We start from the raw sequence: 12,146 nt of genomic DNA, 5'->3' as shown, positions 1-12,146 counted from the left end.
ATATCAATGTACTTGCACTTTTTGGTTGGATACACAACCTTAGCGCTGCCTGCTGCCCACTGCCTACTGCCTACTGCCTACTGCAGCCTATCCCATCTTCGATTCCCGGCAAGAAGCAACATGCTACCTATAAGGATATGGAAGTAGCGCTGATACCGACGGTCGCCCACGGCCGCCTACCGTTGACAGGGGTTCGTAGCTGAGTACCTACCTTATGTACCGAAAATTCCATGAGAATGGATTATACCCAGTCATGTACGGAATATACAGGCTTGATACCATACATTGTATCTGTCATCCGTAGGACTTATAACCTTATGACTCAAGTGGTTGATTATTTTACATGATATGGAAGTGCATGTAAGTGTGAATCTGCAGATGTGAGATCAGCGCCAGACACGTCTTATGTGTAGAATAATAAGTCTATTCTCTTGGCCACATTCAACGTTGACTCTTAACCTGCCCACCTAAGCAGCTAAGCAGCTAAGCAGCTAAGGGAGTAGATCTAGGCCCTGATTCACCCCACCATGCCCGCACATGTTTACATATGTAAGTGCGTTCAAGATGATGGCTTCAATAATTATTTAGATACGTATAGTAACTACATGTATCTAATGCAGAAAGTGGCTTGGCGTAACCCACCCCAACTGCTTATAGGGCTACATAACTAGGACCGCCTGCATTTCAATATACCCACAATGGGTATTAACAAACATTGAATGCAACTATAGCAGTTATATTGTAGTAGTACATACCTAATTATTTGATGTGCTTGTTGCAGAAGAGGTTGACTAAATCACGGCTGTGGCCGCGTGGTTGCCTTATGCACCTGTAGATGACTCCGGAAAACCTGTCCGCCCTGCTATGCCGGTCACTAATAGTTTAAGCGGCTCATTCTATAATACTACCTGCTCTAACGCTATAATCCGGTATATCTGTGTATGTTGGCCATGTTAGCCTATCTGCCTATGTATAGCTACCACATGACCAACCTTGGAACCCTTGCAAAGGACCAATGAGGCGACATTTAAACTAAGAGACTAATGAGTACATACGTAAGACCTTTCGTCGAAGCGTAATGCTGTATATCTATAATACGGCATATAAGTAAACAGTAAGTTAGGAACATGGGTGCACGCTAGATACCTAACGTATGGCACGCATATGATATGATGGACGGTAAACGGTGCTGAGTGCTGGTTCTGGTGCCGGTGACGATCTATTGCAGTTCACATGCTGTACGATAGTTCTAGTTTGCTGCGCCGCTAGCAGCCCAGCAGGCTAGTAGGCATTATGGCACCGGTATCATGTCTCGTGCGCGGCCACGTCGATCGCTTCTATCATGTCTTATGTCTTCCCCAAATAAGTTTGAGAAACACCTTGCAGGCAGCCAGCTCTGGTGCGCGTATTAGAATATAAGGACGAGAAGGTAAGGAGATGAGGCTGAAATCGTGCCTTATACAGAATTGGAGCTAACCGGCTGCGTATGTACGGCTCGGGGCAGACTTGCAGTTTTCGGGGTCACCGGAGGTAAACGCCTATTGAAAACTTTGGCCCATCACTTGCAGCATTTGGCATTTGGACGAGGCCGCCGTTACATTCTGATCAAGCAGCCTTTCCAGTGGGATACTACTCTCGCATCCCGCATGCCCCTCGCCGAACGCGGCATTGCTTTCCTTACGTTTCTGTATGAGATGAGTCGCGCGCGGGCTATTGAATGGAGGAAAGAAAATTTTCCTCGCAATCCCACATTTTGCGGCGGGCAGAATGTATGCAGGACCATACATTGAATATCTGCATCGTTGCAGCACTACACCGATACTGTTATCCAATCAACTGGGCAATCCCACGAAGCCTCACCTCAACAAAATCGACCTAGGTCAGTCATAATAAATATGACCGCGACATATTCGCCAGGATTCCAGATTGTCGGGGTCACACCTTCGGGAGGTATATTTCATCTAAATCATTTTTTAGAATTCTCATACTGGCGAAATCGCTGCCACACCGGGATTTTGCAGAAATCGATGCAGCGCCATCGGCTAGGGTTAGACGGCCGATAGTTGATGTGCTGATGGTGCAACTCAGTCACGGCCCGGCAACAGGCCTTCACGCCTGTTTGTAAGTAGAAGACCCGCTATCATGAGATGAATTTGACATGTCCAAAGAATATATCTATATTCCTTACCAAGGATAATTGCGAATACCTCAATTCGATTCTAGATCGAGGCATTAGGAATCATAGACGGAATATAAGACTTGGAAGCTTCCAAGTATTGTTAGTTAACTATGACGAATTGGAGAGTTGGTGTATTCGCGGTAGGTAATCCGTACCATGTATGTAAATATGCCATGTACACTAAGCATTTATCCAATGATGATGATGATGGCCAGGAAATTCTAATAGAGGTACCTGGTATTTGAACCAATGCGAGATTTCCCCATCCCTGTACGTACTCCACCTGGGCGGCAGCATAACGTCATGGCGACTCGCGAAACAACTTTTATTATTCTCCAACCAAAAAGCATCGCGGACATCACGAACCATAGGTGGGTGGTTGAGATAAAATCAAGAAATTCCGCATTTGACATTGCCTTTTGAGGAACGTCAATCCACCTCATTGACGTTCCTATTGGTACATAGGCTAGGGACATGTATTAACTATACCTTTTCTATTTTCCCTGCCTCGTTTTCCCTCTTTGTTCGCATAGTTAAAATCTTCCTCAAGCTTATACTTTCCTTATAATCAGCTTTAATTATAGTTTCGATTATCTCAAGGCCGGGACGATACTTTTAAATATCAATACCTTCTCGATTGCGCGTTAAAACGATTATGGGAAGTTTCAATTGGAGGAAGCTCCTGGGATGGGATCGTCACCCGTCGAACGGTCATCACGATTGGTCATTTCATGAATCTCGTCGTCGACGTAAGTCAATTCACTCATCTATATTCGCCCTCGTTTCCTTGGACTTTTTCTATAATTGATTTGATCTAACATGAGCTTCTGGGCTAACACACGTCGGGCTCTCCGATATGAAGTCCTCCCTGTTCATCGAGATAATTCAGTCGAATCTGCCATTCCCGCTCCAGAAGTTACCAAGGTTGCCCTCCGCCTCCGATACCTTATCGAACAGTGTGTACCATGCGAACTAGAAGAGTTGCAAATTACCCGGCCCCATAGCAAGATAATCACACCCAAAGTCATTAAAGCTGCAAAAGAGGCCGGCGGATCGGAGAATGGCTCATGTGTAGTGTTCTGCCTCTTAGTTGTCAAACGTTGGTTTAAACATCAAGCCGTAGTTGAGCTTTGGGATGCGGACCTGCATCAAGTCCGGGCTATCGCTTGTGAGGTCATAGCGAAGCAGATCATCGAGTCTGAGGATGATGTGCCCTATCTGCTACAGTCGATTCTGCTTAAGCGCTACTCCATCGTCGTCGACGGCGAGGATACCCCACCTGTTAACGTTATCGAGAAAGCTGTCGATCTTCATGCTCTGCGTGTAATTGCTTCTTCGGGCTACCAGAAATGTATCAACTATCTCTGGAGAGGTTGGCTCGTCCAGGACGAGAATGATCCTGCGAGCTTCGTCGACTACAAGGATCGCGACAATACTACATTCATACTTCATTTGGATCCCGACCGCATGCGAGCGCCCATGTACCAGAACGCCCTCCAATTAATCATTTCTTTCGTTTACTTGGCTCTCTACACTGGTGCGATCAACACCATTAACCCTGATGGTGATCTGGACTTTGTCGAGGTTTTACTCTACGTTTTCACCTTCGGCTTCCTATTTGATGAATTAGCAAAGTTCTATAAAGCTGGATACCACATTTTCAGCTTCTGGAACGCATTCAACAATGTCCTATACTCGCTACTGATGGTTTCACTCGCTATGCGCATAGTCGCCTTTACCCACTCACCAGATGACGATTCCCGTCAGAAATTCAACCAGCTTTCGTATAACTTCCTCGCGTTTACGGCGCCTATGTTCTGGATCCGCCTGCTGCTCTATATGGATTCATTCCGCTTCTTCGGTGCGATGCTTGTTGTGCTTAAGGTGATGATGAAAGAAAGCATGATCTTCTTTGCTTTGCTAATTGTTGTCGTTATCGGTTTCTTGCAAGGTACGTATAGAGTAGAAGGATGTATGAGAAGCGACTAACATATTGCATAGCTTTCATTGGCATGGATTATGCAGACGACATGGCGGGAGAGGATACGATTTTCATTCTACAGGCTATGGCCAATGCCATCATGCAAAGCCCAGATTTCAGCGGGTTTGAACGTTTTAGCCCGCCGTTTGGAATCATTCTCTACTATCTCTTTACATTCGTCGTCATGGTCATCTTGCTTAATGTATTAATTGCGCTTTACAACAGTGCCTACGAGGATATCTACGACAACGCCGACGATGAGTTTCTGGCGCTCTTTTCTCAGAAGACCATGCAGTTCGTGCGTGCGCCGGACGAGAATGTTTTTATCGCCCCGTTCAACTTGATTGAAATATTTCTCTTAATCATTCCTTTTGAGTGGTGGATGCCCAAGAAGCACTACGAACGCCTCAATGACATTGTAATGGGAATAATATACTCCCCCTTACTCTTTTGCTCTGCCTTGTTCGAAGTCAGGGCAGCTAAGGACATCCGTCGAAATAGGAGGAGGGGCGAGGAAGATGATGATACCGAAGAGGAATGGGAGCAGATGGCGAACGAGATTGACTTTGAAAGCGAGGGCTGGGCAAAGAAGGTTGCTAGTAGCAAAGCTAATATCGAGGAGGATTCTACCATGTTAGAGGTCAAGAAGCTGAGAGAGGATGTTGAGCAACTCAAAGCCTTACTGGAAAAAGTTGGCAACAACATCAATGACAAGGTTGGAGGTGATGGTTTACTTTGATATATAATACCCTCGGCAAGGACAGTCTACTTGGATGGCGATCGTAATGAGTTATAGTTTTATCTGATAGTCTACATTAATACTAGTACAGTGTCTTGCTTGTATTAAAATGATCAATTGGCGAACTATAAGAATAATGACATGTGCCTAAGATATACTTACACGACAATGAGACTAGATGATTAAACAATGATCCGTCCAGGCCAAGCACTTCTTCATACGAGTTTGCTTAACCTAATCCCCACATACAACTAGAGTCCGAGTCTCATACTTCCATCAATGGGTCCTTACGAAGTGAACGCCCATTGTCTCCATAATAGCAACGCAATAAATAAATCTAATACCTCGGGTGATATAAGAGTCATGAAGTCTATATGTTATAATGCTTCTCTCAACGGTACGAGCGGCATATATAAGCTCAAAGTATACATAAGTTATTAGCCCAGTTGCCGCCATGATGCTACGTCTTCTTTCGTTCGATTTCCGTTAATACGAAAGGGGTCGAGCGTAGATTCGTGATATTACTCAACTCTGTAAAGTTGACTATAATATCATAACGTTAATCGATTGCAAAGTATCTCCAGTCAGGTATAAATTCTCGGCCTCCCCCCGACAATTTCTAGTCATTGAGAAGAAACCAAAGCACTTTCTTTCATATTCTCGATTCTCTCGACTATATCATTGAGCACAGCCCCCAGGCATATCGAACGCTTAGGTACCAGCAGCCACTGCCAGATTCTTTCGCCCCTGAATAGACAAAGCCTTACAGTTTAATAACAAAAAGGTCAAAAGAGATCAAGGTACGTAATCTCAACGGTTATTCTTATAAACAAAACGAGAATCCAACAACAAAGGACATCTAGTTTCGCCATGGCTGGCAAGTCTTCAAACGCACCCGGGCTATATGAAGCCCAACCAATTACCCAATCCAACGACAATTTCTCTCGAATGGACGCTCTCACTCTCCTCAATTGCAATAAGCCAATACCCGGCTTCAAACCAAATTATTATACCAAGGACACAATGCCCTACCGACCTCACTGCGCGTGCACCCAGTGCGATTGCCCTAACCTCGCGCGGATCCCCACGGAATACATCAGCAACTCCGGCCACAGATCGGTCGAGCCGCAGCCGACTCATTGCCTCAGATGCGAGAAGCTTGAGTTATGGGGCAAGAATTCACCCTCATACAAAGCCTGCAAATGCGAGTGTCGATGCCGGCTTCAGCGCGAGGATGGCGAGTTGCAGTGTGGCGACTGCCTCGAGGCCAACCGGGAGAACCATCACCGCCATCGGGCTCATGGAAAGGCGTAGGGAGTCGGAACTATAAAGAGTTGGGGACACGGTTGATTATATCCTGTAATCTTAACGCTTGGACTTATTTGGGGAGGGCGGAGGATGATACGAGTTTTTGATATTCATATTCATCATAGCGGGAGTGTTTTCATATACCCAACCGGTTTCGGGACGGAACGGTTATCTAAGTCGGCGACTTACAACACATTTTGGTAGCTTGTATACAAGACTCCAGACAATACACTTTCTTATGTTACCTACAATAAATTTCATTTGCACCTATGCTAATAACTTACTATCGATGTGGTGATGTAATATGACTGAGTTGATATTACTTAAATCCTTGCCCAGCTATCTCGATGATTCCAACTATTTATTAACTTGCCATGTTAGTATTGATGGACTATGAATAACGTACCTATACACGTTGGCGTGATCACTTGTAGTAGCGAAGTTTTGCTCCTAACTTGCTAGAATTAGAATGGCTATTAATGCGTATTACTGACATATCTCTTCAACAACATAGGACAATAGTTTCGGCCAGCCGTTCGCATCATATCGTCCGTTTCTCATGAACCCCGAGATACAGGATTAAATCAAGTCAATCGTCAACAAATATCCTATGCAATACAAGCATAGATCCAACACATCAGAGAAAACGTTTATGTTGTTATTGCACCGTTCAAATCTTCTTCGCCCATTCGCTTCTCGCCACCCAGCTCCTTAGTCGCTTGCCATAGATGTAACTAGGGATAGTGAGTAGGCTGATTCCTAGGTTTAGCATTGCGATTCCGATGAATAGGGTCTTAGGCCCAAACTTGGCAAGCAGTCCGTTTCCGATGGTCGAAGCGATGAAGCTTAAAAGCGCTTTGACAAAGTTGATAGTCACAAACGCCTGGTTGGCATCCTTGGTATGACAGTCAATAACGTAGCTGATCGATGCTTGAGAGGCGAATGGCACGGCTACCGAATGCATCGTAATCCACACCAAGCACCAGGTTAAGGATAAACCTTTGGAAGTAGCAATCCCGAACCCGATAAATCCAGCCGTACTAAATGGGATAGCAATAAGCATAAGGACCAAGCGAAACTCAGGCTCGAAAACTCCTCCGTTCCGCTTTGCCAACCAAACAGGGATTGCGTCAGCCATCCATCCGGAAAGTGGCGAGAAGATTAACGTGGCAATAGCCAGGGGAATGTTGGTGAGTCCAACCTGCGCCGGTGTAAGGTTGTACGGAGGCGCAGAGAAGATGTTGACAGATAAGACACCAATCATCAAGAGCCAACAAAAGAAAGATGCGTAGACGAGAGTTGAAAATATGACGGCAGGGAAACAAATGAGGGGGAATGGTTTAACCGCACCCTTCCAAAAGGAGTCGTCAGATAATCGGCCACGGAAAATACGGAGCTGGCTCTTGTAACTTTCCTTTGACTCGCTGGCTGGGTCATCGCCTTTAAGATCGATACTCACTATCGAGGATGCTCGCGACACTGGGCGCTTCTCGTCGAACTTGGTGCTGCGCGACCCCGTGTACGTGGTCTCGACAATTATGAAATACATAAGGGGTAATATCAGGCAGAAGATGAGCGCACTAATAGCAAAGGTACCAGTGATACCCATCGCTTCGATGATGTAACCAGAAATGATCTGACCCAGCAAAACGCCTGTCCCTAACATAACTCCCCACAGTGATAGGCGTAATCCTCGCTGGTGGACGAAGAATAAATCCGAAACTGTTGACGTGACCAGCGTCTCTAGGGGAGCGGAGGCGATTCCTTGAAAGATACGCATAGCGGCCAACGAGGGGAAGGACTATAGGGTCTTAGTATGGAGAAAGAGGAAAAGCGAAAACGCTGTGGCTTGACGTACATCTGCGAAAGTACCCCAAATGTTCGATATCAACAGCAATAATGTAGATATCACGAAGAACGGCCTCTTCCCCCAGATGTTTGCTCCCGAAGCCGTAAAGAAGGTCACCGCGCCCGTAAACAGAAGGATAGACCCGACCATGAAGGTAGACACCATGTCAGGGCTGGCATTGTACTGTTTACTGATTATCACCAAACCAGGCGAAATCATCGGGCCAAGCCTGTTTACGTTAGACCGTCTGTGCAGGCAAAAGCTATGACACCGAGCCTACTTACGAGGTCGTAACGCCGGAGCTGAAGGCGAGAATGAGCATGATTGAGTTCTTCTGAACCATTGACCACTACATCTCTTCATTAGTCCTCGACCGCTTAAGACTTAAGAGTTGTTGCAAATCGAGAATACTGACGTTGAGGGGATCGTTAGGCGAGTCGCTCGGCTGCGGAACCAGGATGATGTCGCCATCTTTCTTTAAATCGCCGGTACTCGCTAAAAGGCATCTTTTAGCATGGGGATAACGGACAGCTAAGCAAGCGGAGCTCTCATAACTGACCTGCATCGAAGGACGGACCCTCTTCCTCGCCAAGCTTCGATGTCCCCGGCGGCCGGGTCATATGTCTATCTTCCAGTACCCCGATACCCATTTTGAAGGAGGAATTAAAAAGAAACCCACGAGGAAAAATATAAGTAGTATATAAGAAATACAGCAGCTGAAGAGAAGATAATGGAAACGAAACGAAAGGTAAAAAAAACACTGCCGGCAGCGTCTGGTCGGATGATTAAAGATGGAATGAGAAAAGAGATGGGTGAGAAGAAGGAAACACCATCGTCGCAAAACACACGGCGGTACATGTCTTACTTATCTTTCCAAAACCGTCCTTGCGATGATCATGTCGCACAGATGGCGGTTGGCAATAGTCCATCGTGTGTTCTCAGTGGAGTCGAGTTGGGCTCGTCCCTGCGTCAAGAGATTGATCACCATCAGATGGACGTTTGTATACGTTGTACGTATCGAGCATAACAAGGGGAGCCCGCATCGTTTCGCCTATGGTAAACGATTCTCGTACAGCGAGAGAGCACAGAGAGCACAGAGAGCACAGAGAGCACGGTGAGCACAGAGAGCACGGTGAGCACAGAGAGAACCTGGCTTCATGTTTTCTGTGGCCCTGTCAAGCAAGCCAAGACCTATCAAGAGGGCCAGTGCCGATTGATCTTCGTCTTGACTGTTCCGTGCTACATATAACAAGTCTATAACAAGTCCATGTTAAGCGGTCGACGGGGCCGAGAAGCGCGGATCACCAGGGTTATAAAACAGACATCCCTCTCACAACCCGGTCGGAAACCGACACGCCCCTGTCGATCCGGCACGACTGCAAGATTTATCACGGTAGTTGAGAGGAAGTGGGTTTGGCTTTTCCAGCCTTGTAAGCTCTGTTAGTCCTTATAAGTCCTGCATTCGTTTCGATAAACGCTCGATTCGGTGTGGCGGACTCGGCATTGGGATGGGGAAGTCTGGCTGGCCCGGGTCCTTAAGGTATCTAAAGACATTCCACGTTTTACAATGAATTGGCTTGTGTATGGACGGTGCTTGCTTACAAATATGTGGCTTACTTTTCTATAATAATCCCAGATGGCTTTCACAATGCATAAATAAGCCCAGATATTTATGTTTCGTCGTGAATTTTACTAATTTGAAACGGATCGGGCGACGAATCGGGGTGAGACGGTCTCCGATACCCCGATTAAAACCACCCTAGCCTGCGGACGCGATGCGGCTGATGAGCTTTCTAATTCGGTACCCCACACCCACCCTCCTATGTATGGCCATAAACCGTGCGGTATTGCAGTTTATTTAAGCTTCATTTTATAATATAAGAAATAATAAGGAAAGAGATTCAACTTTACATATATGATATAACTAACTGTTATAAACATTTAGCCCGTGACACCTATATTAGAATGTTAATAATGTGTAATATAATAGTTACATAAAACCTGCAAAGGCCAGATATAATAATCTCGAATAATACAAGTACCGGTTATAAGGTACGGCAAAGCCATCTCAGCATAGCCCATGAGAACAGACAACAATCGATATACGAGTGGGCATTGACTCTAAACTGTTGATCGGACCTGGTGGCTATTTAGTTTCAGACCTATCATTTTGCTAACTAAACCCCTAATGTAAGTCCATTTAGATCGGCCACTTAAGAGCCTTGATTTTACTTCTCCGTAGTGCAGTGTCGGTAGAAAACAACATTAATAATATTATAGACAACCCAAGTTGAGTTGAAGATCGGCGGCTAGAAACCGGTATAAACTATTGATATATCTAAACTTACATTATTTGAGACAAATTCCTAATCTCTTTTAACAGGGAATATCTCGTGTTAGTCAACACAACAAGTCCCATTAATCGCCTTGTGTTTTCGAATCTTCATGCTGTTCTTGACTTAGTGTCGACTGTTCAGGTCCCTTACCCTTATCCTCCAATGCCTCTGTTTTCTCCTCATCCCTTTCTGCCCCCTTAGTCTTGGCACCGTTACCCCCATCGCCCTCGTCTGCTGTGTTACCTACGTCGTCATCAACGTCGTCATCCCACTCGGGAATTAATTCGTTCGTGGCCTCGCCCTCATCACTGTCGTCGTAGCCGACCAGTACACTCTTAGCCGCCCGCCTCCCCATAACTGGCAACCGCTTAACTCCTGCGTCGCTAGCTTTCTTCGGCACTACCTTCGGATCCAATAAACCCACTTGCACTAGCACGCTGGCTTGGTCCCAGTAGACGTGTTCGTGATATAACTTGCCTCCCCGCAAAGTCACGATGCTTACTAGGAGAACCTCGACTTTCTTGTTAGTCGGGGGTACCCCTGGAAGTATCCAGGGCATTTCTTGCGTATGCTTGAAAGAGACGTGTAACTCATCGACGACACGGTCGGAACCGATTGTACGTGAAAGCAAAGTGAGTTTCATGGATTCGGGGTTCCTGTCAATGAAGAACTCGGAATAAAATCTCTGGAGCTCTTCGGAGCCAATGGCTCCTGTCAAGGTAGGGACATAGGTGACGTGGGGGTTCTTGTGGGTCGTATAGGTTGACAAGGTCTGTTGTAAGTGGCGGTTGTAAAATTTACCTGATCAATGTTAGCGACATTAGGGTTGCCATCTTATTCATCCGGTTTATATTGTCGAACGGGCCAGATAGGCATCACGAAGGAATAAGGGTAGGCTTTTCACATACTTTCAATATTCTGCTCGAGCACCTTCTCCAGGTCGACATCTCTCCGAAACGCCCTTTGCGCCGTTGCTAGGCTTCTAGTCCAGCTAAGCTCTGCGCTGACTCTATCAAACTCATCTAGGTCATGTTCCGCAAAACCGGGTACTGAGTTGTAGGTGTAGCTCGGATACGACACTTGCATTGTCCCGCCAGTACCCATCCCACGATCGATTTTCCGTTTATCGGTCCTTTTCTTCCCCTGAATCCCTACTATTTGCGTCTGCTTCACGATGCCAACTTCTTCGCCCGTGGTAAGGTGAACAAGTACATGAATACCACCCGGGAACCTGGTACGCGTGTCTGGAATGCGCGTAGGATAGTAGGCGATGAGACAGCAGAGCTTGAACTCGGGATTATTATCGAGTACGTGGAAGTGCTCTAAGCAGAAGCTGGCTGCATCGCCGTACGCTGGACTACCGTGTTAGAAAACAATAGACGCTATATCGCTCTTAGGGAGTAAAATCCGGGAACTAGAGAGCGACATTTTAGTTTGTCTAGATTGTGAACATACCAACGATGCCATAGGTTTCGCAGGGGCCCAAGTTGCTCCTGCTTAATGATTCTAAGTTCATTCGATACTCATTACCGCCGTTGCCCATAGGGATATACTCTACGTTGAACCCCTCATTCCTCCATTCATTAAGAGTGAGTAGATCGAATTCATTGTCTTCAGCAGTGATATATAGCTTTGGGGGAGAATGCGGAAATTCCGTGGAGAGAAACCCGGGGTCGTTATGATTGGGACCAAGGTTAGACGAGATAATTCCTACGTTCCTGTTACCGCGATCCGGCATGGCGGCGTCGAAGATG

The 12,146-nt window shown here is 46.1% G+C and overlaps 4 protein-coding genes across 4 annotated transcripts; 2 read left to right on the top strand and 2 right to left on the bottom strand.

Moving 5' to 3' along the window:
• The first annotated feature begins 2,315 nt into the window (after positions 1-2,315).
• F4817DRAFT_339881 (uncharacterized protein) lies at positions 2,316-5,003 on the top strand. Its single transcript, XM_049303599.1, has 4 exons — positions 2,316-2,449; positions 2,752-2,928; positions 3,042-4,130; positions 4,181-5,003. Exons 2-4 carry the CDS (start codon positions 2,835-2,837, stop codon positions 4,897-4,899), a joined length of 1,902 nt encoding a protein of 633 aa, XP_049158393.1. The 5' UTR covers positions 2,316-2,449; positions 2,752-2,834; the 3' UTR covers positions 4,900-5,003.
• Positions 5,004-5,769: 766 nt separating this feature from the next.
• On the top strand, positions 5,770-6,213 carry F4817DRAFT_365774 (uncharacterized protein; the record flags this gene model as incomplete). Its single annotated transcript, XM_049306910.1, has 1 exon — positions 5,770-6,213. One exon carries the CDS (start codon positions 5,770-5,772, stop codon positions 6,211-6,213), a length of 444 nt encoding a protein of 147 aa, XP_049158392.1.
• Positions 6,214-6,823: 610 nt separating this feature from the next.
• On the bottom strand, positions 6,824-8,826 carry F4817DRAFT_127855 (MFS general substrate transporter). Its single transcript, XM_049297710.1, has 5 exons — positions 8,616-8,826; positions 8,472-8,551; positions 8,341-8,405; positions 8,066-8,285; positions 6,824-8,008 (listed from the first exon to the last, which is right to left on the bottom strand). Exons 1-5 carry the CDS (start codon positions 8,704-8,706, stop codon positions 6,878-6,880), a joined length of 1,587 nt encoding a protein of 528 aa, XP_049158391.1. The 5' UTR covers positions 8,707-8,826; the 3' UTR covers positions 6,824-6,877.
• Positions 8,827-10,474: 1,648 nt separating this feature from the next.
• On the bottom strand, positions 10,475-12,130 carry F4817DRAFT_359251 (uncharacterized protein; the record flags this gene model as incomplete). The annotated part of the gene is made up of 3 exons (XM_049306133.1): positions 10,475-11,193; positions 11,301-11,744; positions 11,848-12,130. 3 exons carry the CDS (start codon positions 12,128-12,130, stop codon positions 10,475-10,477), a joined length of 1,446 nt encoding a protein of 481 aa, XP_049158390.1.
• Positions 12,131-12,146: the final 16 nt, after the last annotated feature.

Source organism: Daldinia loculata (assembly GCF_022478755.1).
Source record: "Daldinia loculata strain CBS 113971 unplaced genomic scaffold F4817scaffold_29, whole genome shotgun sequence".
Classification (NCBI taxonomy): domain Eukaryota; kingdom Fungi; phylum Ascomycota; class Sordariomycetes; order Xylariales; family Hypoxylaceae; genus Daldinia; species Daldinia loculata.
The sequence above is the reverse complement of the archived record's forward strand: the minus strand, read 5'-3'. Positions and strand labels throughout refer to the sequence as shown.

Bases quoted from the DNA above. Each gene is read 5' to 3' on its own strand.
- F4817DRAFT_339881 (XM_049303599.1), top strand. From the start codon at position 2,835: ATGGGAAGTTTCAATTGGAGGAAGCTCCTGGGATGGGATCGTCACCCG. The intron at 2,929-3,041 runs GTAAGTCAATTC...TCCGATATGAAG, and splicing joins TCATGAATCTCGTCGTCGAC to TCCTCCCTGTTCATCGAGAT. The intron at 4,131-4,180 runs GTACGTATAGAG...CATATTGCATAG, and splicing joins CGTTATCGGTTTCTTGCAAG to CTTTCATTGGCATGGATTAT.
- F4817DRAFT_127855 (XM_049297710.1), bottom strand. From the start codon at position 8,706: ATGGGTATCGGGGTACTGGAAGATAGACATATGACCCGGCCGCCGGGG. The intron at 8,406-8,471 runs GTCAGTATTCTC...GAAGAGATGTAG, and splicing joins CGCCTAACGATCCCCTCAAC to TGGTCAATGGTTCAGAAGAA. The intron at 8,009-8,065 runs GTACGTCAAGCC...AAGACCCTATAG, and splicing joins TTTGGGGTACTTTCGCAGAT to TCCTTCCCCTCGTTGGCCGC.